Here is a 22348-nt window from a genome sequence, read left to right on the forward strand (position 1 = left end):
ATCACTCATTTCTCTTTTTTGTTTTAAGCCGCACACATCTCTCTCTCTCTCTCTCTCTCTCTCTCTCTCTCTCTCTCTCTCCTCTCCATCTGCTGACATTGCACAGTGACATTGGCTAAACGGGGGTCAGTGGCCCCTGGGCGAGGGGCCACTGACCACAGCTCCATTAAACAGTCTGGGAACCTAGTATTAGACACCGGGACACTCCTACCACACACACACACACACACACACACACACAGACACACACACACACACACACACACACACCCCTGTCTGCACTCATCCTCTGACTCACAGTCACTCCCCATGTCACTCAGAGAAGTGGTTCTCGAAGTGACCCCCAGGGGTCCCGAGCTAAATTATTGATAGTTAGGAACCAAATGGACCCTTACAGGCCTGTAGCTCCCTATGATCACGGCAGCATACAGTATAGGCTATACTTGCTCGTGCAGCTGCAGCCCTTCAAGCCTAATTTATGCTTTGGCCGAGAACAGCTTGAGGACCCCCAAGCTCACCACAACGGAGAGACGCTCCCGCGACCGACGTTGTGAACATGTGTGTGTCAGCTGTTCTCGGCTCGCAGCGCCGTTGCACGATGAAGTATGTCTCGCTTATATATATATAGGGACCGAGGCCATCAGCCTTCTTATAGGGACCTTATAGGGACCGAGGCGATCAGCCTTATAGGGACCTTATAGGGACCTTATAGGGACCGAGGCCATCAGCCTTATATGGACAGAGGCCATCAGCCTTCCCCAGAGAAGGAGGTTGAATGGACTGAAACCAGCGCTGCCCAAAACTACAGGTTTGGGGATCTGTTGGGAATTGATTACATGAAACCGGCGCCTGCGCAACAGTGGCCCGTGCGCCGTGTAATCGCAATGTTGTAAACAAAGAATTGCTCTGATGCACTCATGTGAGTTATGGGGGTAATTGCTCTGATGCACTCGTGTGAGTTATGGGGGTCCATGGCTCAGATAAATGCATACTATACACTGGCCCAGTGGCCCGGGGGGTCCTGTTGTGGTCTTCCACCACAACACAGCCTCCACTACCTGTTTTCATGTCAGGACTGGAGAGCCACAAGTTTCCCACATTTTAAATACTGTAGATACTGTAACTGTATAGTAGAGCTCTCTGAGGTTATGGGCTCATTTACGCTGTTGGAACACACACACACACACACACACACACACACACACACACACACACACACACACAGTACAAAGGGAGCCACACACAGTCACACACCCAGGCGTACGTATACACGACACACCAAAAAATGTAATTGCTCTTTTATCTCCACCTCTCCGTTACCCCGGCTCCAGCGAAGCCAATCGTTAGCAAACACGACCCCCCCCCCTCCCCCCTCCCCCCCGGGTCGGTGAGACAAAAGCCACATAAAGCTCTCGCACGGCTCTCTCTGCCGTCGGGAGAGCAAACAGCCCTCTCTGTCTCGCTCTCTGTCTCTCTCTCAACGCACCCTTCAAAGGAAGTCATTTGTCAACGGGCAGCACCTAGCACTTAGCGCAGGCCCACCGCGGCCTAACCTGTGTTTGCAGCGGTGGAATGCTGTGGATGACTGTAATTTGGTCGCTTGCTCGGGGAGGGAGGGAGGGAGGGTTGGGTCGGGGGGTGGGGGTGGTTTAGGTGCTAGTGGTGGTGAGAGGGGGGTGGGGGGGTGGGGTGGTTTAGGTGCTAGTGGTGGTGAGAGGGGGGTGGGGGGATGGGTGGGGGGGGGGGGTGGGATGCTGTTGCTTCAGGACCGTCATAAATCTGGACGACAGGAATGCGACTGAGTCAGTCTACCTGACTCGCCAGGCCGCTCCCTCTCTCTGTCTCTCTCTCTCTGTCTCTCTGTCTCTCTCTCGCCGACCACTCCCTTCCCTCTCGCTCTGAAGCCCCGTCACCCATCCCCCCCCCTCCTCTGAAGCCCCGTCACCCACCCCCCCCTCCTCTGAAGCCCCGTCACCCATCCCCCCCCCTCCTCTGAAGCCCCGTCACCCATCCCCCCCCCCTCCTCTGAAGCCCCGTCACCCATCCCCCCCCCCTCCTCTGAAGCCCCGTCACCCACCCCCCCCTCCTCTGAAGCCCCGTCACCCATCCCCCCCCCCTCCTCTGAAGCCCCGTCACCCATCCCCCCCCCCTCCTCTGAAGCCCCGTCACCCACCCCCCCCTCCTCTGAAGCCCCGTCACCCACCCCCCCCTCCTCTGAAGCCCCGTCACCCATCCCCCCCCCCTCCTCTGAAGCCCCGTCACCCATCCCCCCCCCTCCTCTGAAGCCCCGTCACCCATCCCCCCCCCTCCTCTGAAACCCGTCACCCATCCCCCCCCCTCCTCTGAAACCCGTCACCCATCCCCCCCCCTCCCCTCCCCTCCCCACGTCTCCTTCTCCCTAATTTATCGCCTTTCTTTCCCCCGTTCCTCCTACCTCCCCATCCATCGAGCCTTTCTTTCCCCCGTTCCTCCTACCTCCCCATCCATCGAGCCTCTCTTTCCCCCGTTCCTCCTACCTCCCCATCCATCGAGCCTTTCTTTCCCCCGTTCCTCCTACCTCCCCATCCATCGAGCCTTTCTTTCCCCCGTTCCTCCTACCTCCCCATCCATCGAGCCTTTCTGTCCCCCGTTCCTCCTACCTCCCCATCCATCGAGCCTTTCTTTCCCCCGTTCCTCCTACCTCCCCATCCATCGAGCCCCGCTGACTCTCAGCCCTTTTAATTTCGCGGACCCCCCAAGTTTCAAGTTTGATATGCGTTTTATCTTTTAAATCTCTCCCTGTATATACAATCCTCCAATTGGTTCGTATAGCTATCATCATCATCATCATCATTTAGCTGGAAGCCCCTGGCCTGATTGTCAGACTCTGAGCCTCCAGATCAGTGCCCTCAGTGGAGTGGGCGTGGTCTATGGGGTGGAAACCAGGCTATAGGAAGCCCCCCTCAAGGACCCCCGGGGGTCCGAGAACCAGTGATCTATAGCTGAGGTCTCATATCTCTCTTTAATTGTATACGTATAAAATGTATATGTTCACAGTTCACACGCCACTCCCTGCTTTACTCTCTCTCTCTGTCTCTCTCTCTCCTTTCATAAATCCCCCTCTCATCCGCCCCTGCAGTCAGGGTCTGTGTCTCATGGTTACATCATGAAGGTGAGAGGGGGTGTTGGGGGGGGGGGGGGGGGCTTCCAACTCCAGGCGTCTTTAACGAGGCTCCACGTTAAGTCCCCCCTCCCCCTCCCCCACCACCAGACATCCCGGTGAATGATGTTCACGCTCCATAAAAAACAAAACATTGTTTTCTTTTCCATCTTTCACCTTGTTTATTGGCGTGCTCCGTTCAGCGGCGGTGGCTTCGTGCTTTGACACCGACCGAAGCAAGTATTCGTATCCATTCCACTCCCTCCCCTCGCCGAACCCACTCGCACCAACACGTCACACGCATGTACTGTAAGCTGCTGTATGTGTCGAGGCGTATGACTCACATTATACTGTAAGAGAGACGTTGCAATGCTCGGAAGTAACCTAAAATGAACCCTGCATGGAGTCAGTGGTTCTTCTCAACCCTGTTCTGGATCAGGGCCCACTTGGGAATCTCCAACGTGTCTGTGGCCCACCCATCTGACCACTTAACACGGCGGCCCTATGTGCCTGTGGCCCACCCATCTGACCACGTAACACGGCGGCCGTATGTGTATTTAGTGTAGTGCATTTTTCAGAGCATGTTTGTTTACTTGTGTTCTGGTTTGGATGAAATATTTTTTTCTTTGGCAATGTATAAGTGTATATGGTTTTCTCATGACAATATAGCCCATTGAATTGAATTGAATTGAAAATTTGAATTGAAAGGAACTAACATTAAGTTCCATCGGTATCCCAATTAAGACTTATTTTTTTAATTGTAAAGGGAAGGAAATGCCATGACGGTTTTTAAACATAATTATATATATTTTGATACTGTATATTAACCCATTTAGACCATGAACTCCTATGCGTAACTAACTATATACCTTTTCAATCCGGGAACCCCTTCTCATAAATATTTAAAGTTTTTTCCAGTAAGCTTATAGCTCAGCATTTAGAAGGCGTTTTTAGAATCGGCCTCAGGTCTAAATGGGTTAATGTTATAATAGCCTATTATTAAAGCAAGATACTGCATTCCACTTATTAAGATTTGAGAGTGTGCTTTGATCAGCGGCGGCTCATTTCACTGATTTATATGCATTTCAATTAGTCACATGACCTTCCTGGTAAACAGGCTATACTTTGGGGGAACCTCTGGAAGGTTCTAAATGGGGGGGCATGGGGGGGCATGCAGTCTCCTGTGGAATGTCCCTCTGTTGTTTTTGACTGAGCTGTGTCTAATAGCCGCTATCTGTCTCGCTGGCTCCTCGTCTGCGTCTCCCAGAGACCCTTCAAAGACCAATGAGCGCCTGAGTCAGAGCTGCTCTCCACACGCAGCACAGGAAGGATACCACGCTGGTGGCATCCATATGCATGTGTGTGTGTGTGTGTGTGCTTTAGAACCCTGGTTGATTCGGCAAGTGACTTCTGCACTGTACTAAACCGCGGAAGACACCGTAAAGTATATAGTATATAGTTTATGAGAGCTGCCATGTTTATGTACGTCTGAATCAATCTGATATTTCCTATACTCGAAACGCTTCCCTTTCAGCTTACATCAATTAGACTTAGCGCACCGAAATCGTCCCTCGAGTTACGAGAGCTGTTTTTTGGCCGTGAATGAAACATTTTGCTGCCGCTCTGCACTTGTTAAGTCTAAAAATAACTTACTAAAGTCAAGAGGAAACCTTTAAAAAAACGAAAACACCAGAAACCAATTAAAGACGAAAAACCTCCCCCCAAACAAAAGCAGTGTTCCAGTAAGAAGTGTAAACACAACACGACAGGCTACGTGGGATTACAGTAAACGCCTATATCGGTTTCCACAGTAATGTCTCGTTTCTCCCTTTTTTCACGCTTTTATGGCGTGTTTACAGTATGAGAGCAAACAGTCATATCTGGGAGTTCTACAGTTGTGATGACTCAATAGACCAACACTGACTGACTGACCAATGACCTGATGCAGTACTGACTGACTGACCAATGACCTGATCCAGTACTGACTGACTGACTGACTGACTGACCAATGACCTGATGCAGTACTGACTGACTGACCAATGACCTGATGCAGTACTGACTGACTGACCAATGACCTGATCCAGTACTGACTGACTGACTGACTGACTGACCAATGACCTGATGCAGTACTGACTGACTGACCAATGACCTGATGCAGTACTGACTGACTGACCAATGACCTGATCCAGTACTGACTGACTGACCAATGACCTGATCCAGTACTGACTGACTGACCAATGACCTGATCCAGTACTGACTGACTGACCAATGACCTGATGCAGTACTGACTGACTGACCAATGACCTGATCCAGTACTGACTGACTGACCAATGACCTGATCCAGTACTGACTGACTGACCAATGACCTGATGCAGTACTGACTGACTGACCAATGACCTGATGCAGTACTGACTGACTGACCAATGACCTGATCCAGTACTGACTGACTGACCAATGACCTGATCCAGTACCAGATAAGATTCACACTGAGCGGAAGATGAGCTGTAGTGAGTGTTTTGGGTGGAGTTCTTGTTTTTGTTTGCCGTGTATGAAATTGGGTCTTTTGCGGGTCTGTAACTCAGAGAGTGTATAACAAATGGAACCAAACTTTGTTTGACTTCCACACAAAGAAATAAAGTGAAAAATAGCCCATCTTCAAGCTCACAGTGAGCTTGTATAGATCAGCTATTTTAATGATTATTATATATATTATTTGACAATCTGGCCAATGTTTGACGAGTATTCATACTAGTATAGTTTGTTGATTACCTCGGATGCAGTAAGGGGTATTGTTCTTTTCTTTCTTGTCATGTCAAAATCATGTGGGGACCCCCTGGGGGTCCCTGAGCCACAGGGTGAGAACCACTACCACCGCCTGCTCTTATAGGATATCGTCGTGGCAGATTTCTTTACCCGCCGTATAGCGTGACTACTATAAACAGCAGGTGACGTGATATAATAACAGTATAACACTGACGCTACACTGTGCTATTAAAACACACCGTTTCGCTGCCCGAAGGGCACGTTTGATGGGGTGAGTCGGGGGTGGGGGGGTTACGGGGGTGGAGTCAGGTGTGCCATGTGAGGTGAGGTGAGTGGGAGGGGCTGAGGAGGGGTGAGGTAAAGTGGCTGCTAAGGTAAACAGTACTGGGGTTCTACAAAGCACGGCACAGGGACCTGTAGTGTAGGGGCCCCTACACTAGGACCTGTAGTGTAGGGGCCCCCAGCAAACATCAGGATGTTGACGCATCCTGACAACGTCTTCTCACAAATGCAGAGAATCACTGCTCTAACGCCATTATATCACAATAATGTGGGGCTGGGGCTAAGTATAGTCTGACTTCTATATCGCGATCATTTCAAGTGTGTGTGTGTGTGTGTGTGTGTGTGTGTGTGTGTGTGTGTGTGTGTGTGTGGCAGTATGAGGTGAGGTAAGCGGTGCATGAGAAGGGGATGACGTGGAGAATGTCAGGTTAAAACTGTAGAACAATGACAGCGGAGAGGAGAGCTAAACTCTGCCAATGAGAGACTGATGAGTGACGGAGGGCTGAAGCAAGTGTGTGTGTGTGTGTGTGTGTGTGTGTGTGTGTGTGTGTGTGTGTGTGTGTGTGAGTGTGTGAGTGTCTGAGTGTGTGCGTGCGTGCGTGCGTGTGTGTGTGTGTGTGTGTGTGTGTGTGTGTGTGTGTGTGTGCCATGTGCGTGTGCATATAGTTACAGTGCTGACTGGCAGCTTACTCAGGTGAGGTGTTGTGAGACAGGTCATATTCTGTATCCAGGTGTCTGTCTGTCTGACTGCGTGTGCATGTGCATGTGCGTGTGCGTGCATCATGTGCACTTGCGTGGAACAGGTGGGCCACTCTGTCATTAGGGACTGACTCACTATGCTAGTGTCAGACACACACACACACGTGCACGTGCACACCCTTGTCTGTGTGTGTGTGTGTGTGTGTGTGTGTGTGTGTGCATGATGAGGGTTTTGGGAACAGGGGGAATTCCAGGCAGTGCGGTGCTGTTCAGAGGGGGGAGCAGATTGCCTGAGGTTGATTTGGGGCTAATGACTGATTGGAGCCGAGGAGACGGACTCCGTCTGTCCCTCGTCGGGCCCTGTTCAGCCTGGAGGAACAGATCTATATAACCAGATCGGAGAGGGATTGGTTTTATTGCGGTCTGTCTCTGAACGAGGCTCGGGAATGGAATCTGTATGCATGTGGCGTTTCTCTGCCAACCTGCTCATCGGGAGCAATCAGGGGTTCGGCGTCATCTCCAGGGACACGTGGACACCGGTTCCCAAGCGGCCAACCTCCTTCTCCATTTTAAACCACTTAAACCCCATGTGGTACGATGTGGGCACTGGGGGCCGTGTTCTCTCCTCCGCGTCATCAGTGCCCATACCCGATAAGTGGGGTTGGCGACAGGGCCTTTTCTGTGTGGAGTTTGCATGTTCTCAACGCTTTTGGCTGGGGACTTACTTTCTCTGAATATGTATATTTTCTCAGAATATGCTTTAAGTGCATGGTTAATGTCCATTAAGCAAGCTAGCTAGAATTCGACTTATTTTATTTATCGAATGACTTATGTATGCAACTGAGAAGACCAGTGTTCACTTTTTCGACTAAAACTATGATGAAAAACTTTCATTTACCTCTTTTCACGGACAAAAACTACATTTTATCGCGCCGGTTCAGTCTCTATCCTTCTTTATACTCTTATGTGCTAGGCAGAAACATTTGGCAGTCCGTCTCTGTGTCTCTGTGTGGTGGAACAGAGCACTATGTCATTCTCACAGCGTCAGAAATGATTTAATTATAATCTAATCATTCAATCGTCAAATGTTCTGACTGTTATTGTGATCATAACCCTCATCGTTACGAATGTCATCATCGTCATCATCATCATCGTCATCATCAACATCATCTGCCTGTTTACGTTCACATGAACTGATGACAAAAATATGAAAACTGTGTGTGTGTGTGTGTGTGTGTGTGTGTGTGTGTGTGTGTGTGTGTGTGACTGTGTGTGTGAATGGGTGTCTGTTTGAGTGTGTGTGAGATTTGAAAACCACATAATGGTATTAAGTGTACAAGAGTGTATAAATAACGAATGCCAATGTTTGAGTACACTGTGTGTGTGTGTGTGTGTGTGAGAGCATGCTAAGCAGAACCTTGTGTGTGCCACAGAGATGGGCCTGTGTGATTGTCACCATAATTGTTTCCATCCCTGTGTGTGTGTGTGTGTGTGTGTGCGAGCACGCGCACGGTGCGTGTGTTAAAGTGCCTCCAGTGAAGCAGACCACTTCAGAGAAGCAGTGGAACCGCTGCAGTCTCTCTGGGCTGCTGCAGCCAATGTATACATGCGTGCGTACTGTACAGCACACAATGCCTGTGTGTGTGTGTGTGCGTGCGTGCGTGCGTGCGTGCGTGCGTGCGTGCGTGCGTCTCCTCACCTGTCTTCTGGCTCATGTCTGTGGGGAGGTGTGGCGGGCTGGGGTTGAAGTGGTCGTTGCTGTAGGGCAGCAGGGAGGTGAGCGGGTGCATGCCGTGGGACTGCTGCACCACTGACACCTTGTTGGACTGTGGAGAAAAACAACACAACATGTCACCTTTTTGTATGTAGGGAATACACACACAACACGACACACACAACATGTCACCTTTTGTATGTAGGGAATACACACACAACACGGCACACACAACATGTCACCTTTTGTATGTAGGGAATGCACACACAACACGACACACACAACATGTCACCTTTTGTATGTAGGGAATACACACACAACACGGCACACACAACATGTCACCTTTTGTATGTAGGGAATACACACACAACACATGTCACCTTTTGTATGTAGGGAATACACACACAACACGACACACACAACATGTCACCTTTTGTATGTAGGGAATACACACACAACATGTCACCTTTTGTATGTAGGGAATACACACACAACACGACACACACAACATGTCACCTTTTGTATGTAGGGAATACACACACAACACACACAACATGTCACCTTGTTTGACTGTAGAGACAACACACACAACATGTCACCTTGTTTGACTGTAGGGGACACAACACAACACAAAAAAAACAACTGACACAGATGCGTTCCTAGATTAAATGGGTCGTCTACATACAGTATCTATGACGGATGAAGGTAATCATTTTAAAGAATTCTTATCGTGAAATAACTTCCCTACTCTTTTAATCACTACTCACTATGAGGGGGGGGGGGGGGGGGGGGAGAAGAAAGAATCATGAGATGACTTGGAGTGTTCTGTCTTTATGATTCTCTGAGGTATTTCAAGAATCATCGCTGACTCAATAAGGCACATTAACGCTAAGCACGTAATCACTTCACTGGCGTTCATAATGAGGGCTAACTGCTTCGCACGGCTGTAAGACACCCATAATAAAACACAAATAAGCCAGAACTTGTACAGTTGCATGTAATCCTTTTTCACAGCTGCATTCTTCCACTGCATTCAAATATGGACACACACACACACACACACACACACACACACACACACACACACACACACACACACACAAGCACACACACATTTCACACATGCACGTGTGCATGCACACACACAGAGCAAGAGACAGAAATGCTTGTGTGCTCACACAAACACACAGAACACAAACGCGCAAACACATAAATCCCACTTTTTACTTAAGTCGTGAATGTTGTGAGCTTACAGATCCGCGAGTATGCATACCGGTAACCCGGGAAGAAATAATAAGGACGAATGAATTGTCGAAAAACAAAGTGAATGAAAGTATTACTTTGGTATTGCTGAAGACGGGGTGGGGGTGGACCGTCATTTCAAGCATGGCTTGGGTTGGAACAAGCAGATGTGTTTTGCGGGGGTCGGGGGGGCGGTGGGTGTGCACGGTACATGTGCTCGGGCTGGGAACGAACCGGGGGGAAGGGGGGAGGGAGGATTCGGAGGAAGGGAGGGAGGCCCATTTGATCGATAGCCCTTTGATGATGAAGGCAGGCTGCGTGAGAGCTTGTTTGCTTTCATGTTTCTGTTTACAAATGGCTTTCAATAACTTACGTGAAATCCAGTTATTGCTAATGCTCCCAGCATGCTGGCTGCCATATGATATGTCACAGCGGTTTGCAATGTTGGAGGTATAACGTACAGCTCACCCACCAGCAGGCCTTGGACAAAGTTCCAATTCATAGATTTGAACCAGTCTGGCTGTGCGTGTGTGTGTGCGTGTGTTTGTGCGTGCGTGCATGCATGCTTGTTTGCGTGACTTTATCTGCACTGTTTGTAGTGTGTATGCATGAGTAAATCTGTGAAATGACTTATGTCTTTGCGAAGTTTGGCAGACAGATTTTCGCAGACTTATTTTTACGCAGCAGTGTGTGTGTGTGTGTGTGTGTGTGTGTGTGTGTACCATCGCCACTACAGAGGAGCAGATCTTTGCTACTAGCTGGACCCCCTGCCGAGTTACAAAGTGAATGTCTTATCACTTAAAGGCAGATCTTCCCCATGCCCTGCTCAACATTAAACACACGTATACACACACACACACACACACACACACACACACACAGCGCTTCAAAAATAGCAGCTCTATGACTACAAGGGAGCTTGTACATCTGCTATTTTTTAACATTTTTGGAAAAATATCAAACGTAAAACTTAACATAAATCATCTCTTCTGAGGGGTCAACAACCTTTGAACAAAACCTTTTCAATTGGGGGGTCCGCAGGCTAATGTGTGTCAATTTGGGGGTCCTTGGCATGAAAAGCGTTTGAGAAGCATGGTGCTGTGGAGCTCAGATCACACTGCCTCTGTAGTGAGGGCTTGAAGGGGGGCAGAGGTGTCTGCCAGCCTGAATCCTGTTCAGTGGCACTTCCAGAACCCCCTGAAGACGTGTTGGGGAAACCCTGTAGCAGTCGTGTGGGCTGGAGCGTGTGTACATAATCCTGCGGCATTCTGGTTACGGCAAATCAATAATCAATTGCCAATGAGCAAATACGGCCTTGTGTAAATAAACACCACGTCAAAATGAGGTCGAAATCGTTTTTGGCTTGACGTTTTTTTTTTTACATCATTTTGCTTTATAAATAAAACGTAAACTTGCGGCGGTGTATGAGGGGAAATCTAGATCCTGCCACGTTTTGACAGCGTTTGATATTTAACCCATTCTGACCTGAGATCAGATTCATACGAGGTTTCCACTGGACACACACTGGTCTGATTAACTCCTTCTGACCTGAGATCAGATTCTAAAAATGTCAGTCGCTCTTCGATTTTTCAAAAAATAGCAGACCTACAAGCTCGTAGCGCGCCACTCGGTGGCGCGCTATGAGCTTGTAGATCTGCTATTTTTCAATAGCTAAAGCATAACATGATGCTGACACCAAAATGGGTTCCCGTTCAGAATGGGATAAAACACATGCGAGCGCCATCGCCGCACATGCAAGTGGAGTTACACTTATGAAAACATGCCTGCTGAATGGGAAGGCTTAGTGCACGTCACACACATCAACGTGCACACGCTCACTCATTCTGCCATTCTCCAGTGTCTCCACATGTGTGTGTGTGTACGGATGACGGTGTGCTCAGTCACACACTCGTTAGTCTCACTATACTTATGAGGACGTCCACGCTTTTAGGGTCCGGACGTTGATTTTATGAATTCCATTTGTAACATTTTAGCTATTTTTAAACCCCACTGAGAATAAATCAGGCATAGCTCCAACCCTAACCTCTGAATGCTTAACCCCAACCCAAATACTTTTCTAATCGTAAGCCAAACTCCCCCCAATTTAGTTTAGTTTTTTTTTACCATGAAGCAACGATTGATCTCCTAAGGAAAATACTTGTTGGGGCATTTGCCCCCGATAAGGATACTAGTAATACACACACACACACACACACACACACACACACACACACACACACACACACACACACACACACACACGGTACGCCCGCACGAGCATCTGTGCAGGGCTGCCAGGCCCCTTCAGATGTTAGCTGTGGATCTGTTTCACGTGCTGAGGTTGATGTAACCGTTTTCCTGTAACATTATAGCCGCAAAATCGCCCATTTATGTTTCCTCTCTTCCTTAGGGTAATTAGCAGGCCTTGAAGTGGCTTTTTCCGCGCCTTCCTTTTTTACACAGACTCGGGGAGGCTGACTGAGAGCACTCTTGAACCTGTAATTATCAACCTCTCTCTATTTAAAAGGAGGGGGAAAAAAAGGAAAGAAAGAAATAGCCACACACACACACACACACACACACACAACTTCCACATAATTACCTTACTGCGAGTTTGAAGCCTCAAAACTGGCGAGTACATACATGCATATGTTCCCCACACGTACAAACACGTATGGACACACACACACGCGTGCAAATCACCAAATGTATGGAAAAAAGATCCCACACACACACACACACACACACACCGGTGCTAAGTCAGGTGCTAAGATACGAAGTGCACACACACACGTCACACACACACACACACACACACACACACACACACACACACACACACACACACACACACACACACACTCTCTCCTGTATCTCGTACCTTCCGTTTGTTTATAGCAAACATCAAAGATGCAATTACTTCAAAAGACGTGATTACTTCACAATTCCAATGAGATATCAACACCTTTTCGAGTGCGTCACAAAACTCTTAATGTACCGTCAGACTCTCTGAGGTTTATTTTCACGCACAAAAAAAAGAAGGCCTTTGATTTATTTGCATAATTTTGTCCTGTCCTTTTATCTCTGAGGTCCGTTTGAACGGGAATGGGCTACTGAATACAAGAGTTAATGGGGTCTCAGACATCACTTGGCTGTGGTGACAATCTTCCACCTTGACTCGCACGCACGGTGCGCGCACACACACACTCACACAACACACACACACGCACACACACGCACGCACACACCTTAATTCACTGTGCCTTGTGAGCTGATAAAAACACTCCACCCCTAATATATTCTTTAGTTTTGAGATGACACACTAAACACATCCCTCTCTCTCTCTCTCTTTTTGAAACGGAAATGAGAGGGTCCTTTCTTTTCTCTCCCAAAGTGCTTTGAGTGTAATGTCTTTAATCTCTCATTTCACCGAGATGGAACATTAAACACACTTACATTCTCTCCCTCTCACACACACACACACACACACACACACACACATGCAGGCGTGCACAGACACTCAGGCAGTACGTCCTCCTGCACAGTCAGAACTGAATGAAAACGGCGGACAATTATTTGGGAATTAATGACAAATGCACCTTTCTGTGCACAAGCCTTTCAAGTAGCTGCTATCAAAACGCGTTTGGTGGTGAAAAGAGCTCTTCTCACAATGACATCTGAGTCGCTGATGTCGTAGCTCGTTTGGTGTCCCCTCCCGCAACGCCTGTCATCAAATGAATTGAGGTGGCACTTCACATAGAAATGTCTTCAAAAGGACAATCAAAACAGCCATTGATAAACAGATCGCATTTTACAGTGCCATTCACCTGTATGTGTGAACTGACACGTGGGGTTGCCATTGACAGTACTTCGACCGCTGCAATTTTCAAGGACCCCACATGCATTTGGCCACAGACCCCCATTTGATTAGGGGGGGTCTATGGGACCCCTATCTACACTGCAACATTCCCAGTGTTCATTTTACTCTGAGATTGTACAAATGGAACCAAATGAACCTGTAAAGGACCCTATATAGCCTGGCAAAGTTCTAACTAACTGCAGTTGAGACAATGAAAATGCAACTGAGACGCTTGATCATTAGATACAGGGATAACTCTGTTTTGGCATCTTTACATTACCAATGTAGTTTATTTGAATCACTATTTTGATTTGAAAGCAAACCGACTCTCATCCTGGTGAAAGAGGTGAGGTAAGAAGAGAAGAATCGCCTCTTTTAAACACAGTTGAAGCATCATTTCATCATTTTCAATTATGTTCAGTGTATAAGAAAAACAACTTAACGTGAATCCAAGGTCTTGTGTCATGCGTGCAATGGATATCTGCTGATACGAATGCTCAATTTGAACTGGTGAATGCCCGCTTTGAGAGATGCATTCAAACGCCACGTGCCCATTCGTCACGGCAGTGGATATTATACTCGGCATTAATAATTGGTTCGTTTAAGCATGCTCTACACATATTCATATGAGCCAATGTGGCTACAACAATATCTACGGAGATGTTGTCCATTCATTTAAAAATGTTGAGACTCTAGATGTGATATAAGTGTGCTGACCTATCTGTCCATCTAGTGTAGTAGTAGTAGTAGTAGTAGTAGTACTAGGTGTTTAATAACCAATGTAAAAAAAATATATATATCGACCTCACTTCATGCCAATCACGTTTGCACACTGCTGTCGTCCATATAACGCTTTTTTGGACCAGGGTCAATTTAATCCGTTTTCCGCAGCTGTCTTAACGGGGTGTTGGTGACAGGCTGACAGCTAGTGATAGCCTACTACTTTCAGATCCGCACATTAAACGCAGTGAAAATATATGCCAGTGTGTGTGCAACCACCTCAATAATAATAATTTATGCATGTATAGCACAGAGTTACAAAGCGCTTCACACAGCATCAAACAACGGAGATGTTGTTCAAAAAAACATGATAAGAGAGAATCAAAAGTTAAAAGTGTGCAAGAAACACAATAGAGCATAAAAAGAAAAAGTAATCGGGACATTCTGACATTTGTAAAACAACATTTAAGGCACTGTAGTAATTAAAATGATTACTTTAGTGGCTGCATGGGACAAACAATTGAATGAATGATGGATTCCAGTGAGGTATAAGGCTGTGCACGCACGGTAATCACAAAAGTTTAATCTGAAATGGTAGTTTGATGTTTCAGAATTATGCAATTATGAAACTTTGCAATGACTCCAAACTTGACTGACTTTTTTGGTCAGCCTTTGCACAGTGACCCTCGTCATAAGGGTTAATAGCCAGAATATTGTACAATGCATCCATCAGGTTCACACAAACAATAAACAACAATATTATCACTGATGTACGTGATCGTGATACAATATTAAACAAGTGATACTATCGTTTTAGTCGTAGTCGTACAACGAGGTGCTACAGTAGGCATTACATTTAGGCAAAACATAAATTGTCACTCCTGACATACATTATACGCACATCACACGTCGCACACACACGCACATGCGCGCGCGCACACACACACACACACACACACACACAGTACAGGCAGAATGGCTTTGAGGTTTTTGTGGGTGAACAGAGGGAAAAGCCCGGAGTTAAAATATATATATATATAGCTGTGTAAAATTCCCCACACCTGGCGGTGGGAGAGTTGTAGAGAAACAGACCAATGGTCGGCCAGACCTGAGAGTCTCTCTCTGAGCGTTTGATCCCATGGCTGCTCACATGCTAGATTAGACTCAGCTGCTAGCAGATTAGATTGGATTACAACCAATCAGACGGCATCAACGACACCCAGCAACACCCCACCCCACATCCATCGTCGGATGGGAAATTCGATTTCTGTAAGCCAGTGGTTCTCAAACCTTTCCATGCTATAAGGACCCCCACATTGACACTGATTTGCCCGCGGACCCTCCTTTGAAAAGATATGCCAAGGTCCCCAATAAGGGAAGATTGTCTTCCGGCTATAGCCTCTAGCAGTGATTGTCACCATTTTAATTTCAAGGATTTTGGATTAATTTAACTCTGAGAGAGTACAAATGAAACCAAATGGACCCGTTAGGTCCATTTGGTTCCATTTGAGAACCGCTGCTATAAGCGGTACATCAACACAGTCGACGCTGTCGCCTCAAAAGTACCCAAAAAAAGCCGCCACTGTCATGATAAATATGAAGGATTCATTTTTGAAACCTTTACTACTGTCTGAGTGAATAAAACTCTCTGTTTTCTCTTCAAAGAGAGAAGAAGACAAAAAAGGTTATTCTGCCTTTTGAAAATAAAATGGCCTGTCAGTCAGGGGGAGTCTTTGAAAATGACATTGTCGTCCACTGTTAGTTCTCCTTCACGTCCCCCTCAGGTTCTATACGGAACTCTTAACGTGGGACACCGTTTTCGCTCTGTTCTTCAAGCATGTGAATCCTTGAAATCTCTATTATTTGGGTTAAATTTGTGCAACTGTTCAAAAGGTTTCAAATGTAAAAAAAAGAAAAAGACTTAACTGTAGCCTAATTTTACAATTTGTCATACAACGAACGAAGTCTATATGGGCTTAAGTGGTTAAAAGAAAACAGAGAGAGAGAGAGAGAGAGAGAGAAGGGGGGGGGAGAGAGGGAGAGAAACAGGGCTTGTTGTAAACCTCAAGATCTAAGTATAGAACATGCAGTGGGTTCGATGCACCAGCCATTTACCCCGTTGGCCCCCCAAAACAAAGCAGATATATCATCTGGACGGTCACCTCCTCTACTCCCCTCTCAACCACCCTCATTATCTCCTCCCCCCCCCCCCCCCCCGGTATACCTCACGGCCGTTTGCAAACCCCACCCAAAAAAGCCGACAGAATGAGCAGCACTTAATGTCGGCGGAAATTTGAACGGCGGCCCTTCTCCTCCAACCACAGTATTATTCAGCAGCACATCACCACAACATTTTTTTATACTTTTTCGTTGAGTTGAAGAGCTGGCGAGCGTGTCTTGTATACCGCTGCCCCTCCTTGTTCTGGTGCCAACATGTCCGCCGCTCGCTCGCTCCCTCTCTCCCTCCCTCGCTCTCTCTCTCGCTGCCCCTTCTCATGCATCACACACACACACACACACCCATCCGAACGAATATACTAGCCACTTTTATACTAATGAAAAAGTACTTAATATCAAATACTTCTGTTCCTTTAAACACTTAAACCCTATATTATTATTATTATTCAGGGACTTGCCAGGGACAGACAGTAGGCTGACAGGAAACGGGAGAGAGATGGGAGAAGACATGCAGTAAAGGCCGTGTCGGGCTCGGGAGTCGAACCCGCGGCACACTGCGACTGGGTGCCCAGACAGTTACGCCACGGCCTGGGCCTTATTTGTTGACCGGTGTCCCCCAGGGGTCTATAGTTGGTCCCCTCCCCATTTTGCATCTACACCAAAATGTCTTTGCTGAAAATGGCCAGCCTGTGAGCCTGTGTAGACCGTAGCGGCTATTGGTTGATCAGACTAATCAACTAATAAACAAATCTATTGGAATGTTTTTTTCCCCCCTGATTAACCTATAGTTGTGCTAAATGAAGTCGCTTATTGCTTTTCGATATGGGTTTGGATACATATTGTGGGTTAATAGCCCAGCCCTACCTCCTCTCCTCTCCTCTCCTCGCCCCCCCAGAAGCCTGGGCCATGCAGTGCAATGGAGTGGGAGTCCCAATCTGGAAGTCATTGACTTCTCCAGAGCTAGGAGCCCGAAATGAGCGGCTCTTAGTTGGAGGTTTGGGCGACATCAAAGCCCGGGGAACCATAACAACGCTGCTATGTTTAAAAAGAGCCAAATTCACCCCCCCCCCCCCCGCCCCATGCCCGCCCACTCCCCAATCTCTCACACACACACACACACACACACACACACACACACACACACACACACGCTCGCACACACAATCACATACTATATGTATGCACAGATTCATGTACAGTATATGCACAAGTGCATATTCACGAAAGCACAGCAAGATGCACGCACGCGCGCACACACACACACACACACACACACACACACACACGCATAACTGGAACATCTGGGCTGTGGCCATGATGAATCAGAAACCACCATTCCTTACCAGAAGTGCAGCAGCGTGTGTTGCTGTGCACATGGGCATGACTCTGCACACCAACAACATAAACCCTAAACTCATTTTCATACGCTTCAATTACATTTTAATGATACAAGCTTTTTGTTTTGTTTTGTTGTTATCCCAAGAACAGCCAGAACTACTGGGAGCCTGTGTGTATGTTACCTACCATGTTACTACTTCTTATGGTCGAGGAAGACCGTGCAGCGCAGAGCGTATATCACCCAGCTTTAGTTTTGCCCTATGCAATAAAACAACCTTTACACTCCTTGGGAATATGTACATTATTTTAAAACGATGAACCCTAGCATCCCAGTTCTGTGCATGTCACACATTTGGTGAGAATCGACTCACGAGACAATATTATTGGTGCATTTGACAGTGACATTTGTACCATTTGTGGCTCCCCCTGTGAAATAACGTTTGGCTCTACAAAATGTAGTGGCCCCTTTGATGCGTGATTCAAAGTTAGGACGTATCGGATCATGATCTCGGTATGATCCGCACAATCTGGAAGCCAATCGTAGCCAATATGTGTGAAATGAATGACTGATGTATCTTGATCACATAGGACTCCACTAATATGCACCGATTTGTGTGAGTTTTGGAGTAAAAAGAGTGTGTTGTGTGAGTGTTATGATTCAAGAGTTTTAGGACAAAACATGAAGCAGGGTAAGCATTCCTTTCTGTCCTACTGAGACAGACAGACAGACAGACAAGACGAACACAAACACATAGACAGTTGCGAAAACATAAATCCCCGCTCCCGTTGAAACTACCAGGGTCGCATCAAACAGAACTTCAACCCTCGAGGCCGGGGGGGGGGGGGGGGGGGGGGGAGACGCATCACACTTAAACGATACTGCAGCCTGGGCGTCAGTGGACTACTGTGAGCAGAACCTCGGAGCTACCCGAACCCCAGAGAGACAATGCCTTGCTGTTTGTGGCCCGGGGCCACATGGATGTTGGTCGGAGAGCATATTGAAGAGGGAAAAACCAAACCGTGCCATTATCGTGACACTGCGCAGATGAGTTATCATGTTCCTAATGAGCGCAGACATGAGACAACAATGTGACGGAGCGCCCTGTCGTCGAGTCTCCTCAGAAATAGTCTCCTAAACGCTCGACCCCAAACAACCTAATTAATGGTCTACTTGTTTATACCAATTGGAGATTCCACAATGATCCGTCTTCGTGTTTGTGTCACTTGGGATCATCGTCCGCGACGAAAATATTGACGAGAGGGAGTCGAGAGGAAATGAGACGACCGCAAAAGGACATAAATCCTCCCTTGTGTGTGAGAGCGCGCACTTCCTCTGGGGGCCAGTTTGTTCAGACAATAGATACAAGGCTGTCTGTCTGTCTGTCTGTCTGCATGTCTTGTGGGAATACAGTTCACAGGGACCTAGAAGTCGGGCGGTCTGATAACGCCATTGTCACGGTATAGACTATAGAGCATTGAAAGTTTCTCCCCACCGGAAACGGTGTGCGTGTCTCATCTATTCTCAGTGGGGCCCATGGCCGATGTTGTGTTTATTTGGTGTTTGTGTGCTTGTGTGTGCGTGTGTGTGCGTGTGCGTGCGTTTTGCTTTCCTTAGAGACGCTCTGTTCATCTGACCTGGTTTTTCTGGTGGCTGTGGTCAGGGATCAAAGCTTTGACGCATCGCGGGGGGAAAACCCCCAAAACGGGTGACCTGTGGGTGAATCCCCTGTAGGGTACCATGTAGCATGCTCTCTCTCCCCATCCATCCACGCCTGTAGGGCTCTGTGTGGGTCTCGTCCTATCCTAGTAGGGTTGCTCTAGTCCAGACTGAGGTTAGCTGTTTAAAAATAGCAGATATACAAGCTCATAGTGCTTGTAGATCTGCTACGGGGGGGGGGGGTGGGGGGTGTTCCTGGAACAACATATTTTGAGAGGCGGCCAAATACATATCATTCTATGGCTTGACATGAAATAGTTTGAGAACCACTGACATGGAAACATAGGGTTTTACATAAAACTGTCATGATTTAGAAGACATTTGGAGAATCGTCCTCAGGTCGAAATGTGTTAATAATGGTACAGGACCCAATGCAATGTCATTCATACAGAGAAAGAGCTTTTCCATGACGGTGTGCATCCATGTGTATGTGGTATGGTGTGTCACCGTGTCGGTGCGTACATGTGTTCGTCACGTGCGTGTCTCCCAGTTCCACACAGTGCGGGTCGGGAACGGTCTTCTGGGGGACCGAGGCCATGTCTAGGGTATGTCAATCAGATGACATGGCCCCTCTCGCGTTAGAAGTCCTATTAACATGCATTGGGTGCTTTTCTGTCTGATCTATTTGCTTTGATGTCTGAATCAAAATAACTTATGTCTCTGGGCGTCTTGTGTGCTACCGTACGGGAAGCCTTGAATGTGATGCAAGCAGCCCAAATGCCTCGTGGGCATCGTACGTATCTTATGAATTATGGCTTTAACCACCCTCACAAGCAGAGGGGTTTTCACTTCTCAGCGTGTACAACAGGTAGAGTTACCCTGCCCAGGGAGGGACAGCTTGGCAGGTCTTATGGTTGTTGATTTAAGCCAGACCGGACCCATATATTCGGTATTGCCAAAATATCAGCCATTATTTGACTTTTCTGACCATATTAGGTCAAATGAAATGACTCTGTGCCTAACCAATAGCCCTGCTAAACTTGCCAAACTCTGTCTGGTATCAAAACCATTACGCTGCTTTTGTTAAAAAAAAGGAGAAAAAAAAGCCGATTTCGACCACCACAGCTGGCCTCAACATCCCTAAACTTCCACTTAATTCCATTGCCATGGAAACGAGAGTTTTCCATTGTCCACACCTGGCCGGCTGTATGAACCGTCACGTGCGCTGCAGCTGGACTGAGGTACGTACGTACGTACTGTACCCAACCGGTTGTCCCTTTCTTGCACGGCACTTACTGGACCCTCCATTGAGAGTTCCTACATCAAAGACCTGCCAGAAGAGAGCATCGCATCCAAGAGGGTTGGAGGGGGGAGGTGACCATACTTCAAAGACACAAACCGTGAACTGGGAACGCCGTGCTCTGTCGAATGTACACGTCAATGCTGTGTGTTGTATTCATCTTTGTATGCTGTTTATGCACTGTGCTGCTGCGGCGTTTACAATGAGTGAATAGTTTAGTTTTCTCTCAACATCAATGTAAAAGTAATGTCAATGTTTCTGGTGTTATGCAAGTACCAAATGCACATAACCCATGTTACAAAAACACAAGCCTTACCGGCGACCGGCGAGGAGATTTATTAAATCGTGCACGCACGCACACACACATGCACGCACATCCTCCGCCCTGTGGTTGAGTGACAAATCATCTGCTCACCACCCCCCTCCCCCTCTTCTCCCGCCCCGATCACAGCATTCCTGTGAACGTCCTCAGAAAGATCACAGCGACCCTGCTTTGGGGGTATTTAAACTGCTTTGGGGGTATTTAAAGTTTAAAGACCACCTCCTCACCTGAGATTACGGTCATTGGATGACATGTGGGGCACTCAGCGGCGAGCCCTGTCAGCACTTAGAGCCGACAGGGAGGAGTCCGAGGTGCCACTGACCACGGGGCGGGCTGTGACCCTGTGATCTTCCTCAGTGACAGATGACCACTACACCTGTCACAAGCATTACATCATCCTCTATAATATTATTTGAGATAATCGTACTACTTTTGCTTAAGTCGTCGTAATCGCCATGATCGTTACCATGTTAAAAAATATTCATACATTTCCACTCGGCTAATTCCACCCTTAAATGTATTTCTTGAAAGCATACAAGCAATTCAATGGTGTGTATTATATAATATAATATCGGTCATGTGTGCAAGTTCCAATGTTCAACGTCAAACACAATTAAATCGTTAATCGCGATCATGTGTGTGACAATTAATCGTCAACTTTAAGTGTTGTAATGGTGTCGGCCCTACAGATGACACTAACAGATGAGCTGGGCTCCAGGCTTCTACAACTGATGGCCTCCCTCGGTTTAAAAAAAAAGAAGCGATGAGCTTTGACCGCTGCATGCAGGCTTTAACCCATTCTGACCTGAGATCAGATTCATACGAGGTTTCCACTGGACACACACTGGTCTGATGAACCCATTCTGACCTGAGATCAGATTCTAAAAATGTCAGTCGTTCTTCGAATTTTTCAAAAATAGCAGACCTACAAGCTCGTATCGCGCCACTCGGTGGCGCGATATGAGCTTGTAGATCTGCTATTTTTCAATGGCTAAATCATAACATGATGCCAACACCAAAACGGGTTCCCGTTCAGAATGGGTTAAACCGACAGCCTTGCCTCAGTTTATACAGTGATACTGTATATATGAAGACCGTTGTGCCTCAGAGCAACGGGTAAAACGGTGCTTCTCAA

The 22348-nt window shown here is 47.3% G+C and overlaps 1 protein-coding gene across 3 annotated transcripts in view; it reads right to left on the reverse strand.

Moving 5' to 3' along the window:
* tcf7 (transcription factor 7) overlaps nt 1-22348 on the reverse strand; it is a 72280-nt gene that overhangs the window by 21850 nt on the left and 28082 nt on the right. For all 3 annotated transcript variants that reach the window (XM_080779989.1, XM_080779987.1, XM_080779988.1), the window contains exon 4: nt 8583-8709. In XM_080779989.1, coding sequence (XP_080636115.1) covers nt 8583-8709 — 127 coding nt within the window. The remainder of the gene's footprint in view (nt 1-8582; nt 8710-22348) is intronic.

This window comes from Protomyctophum bolini (assembly GCF_963924005.1).
Source record: "Protomyctophum bolini genome assembly, chromosome: 13".
Lineage (NCBI taxonomy): Eukaryota > Metazoa > Chordata > Actinopteri > Myctophiformes > Myctophidae > Protomyctophum > Protomyctophum bolini.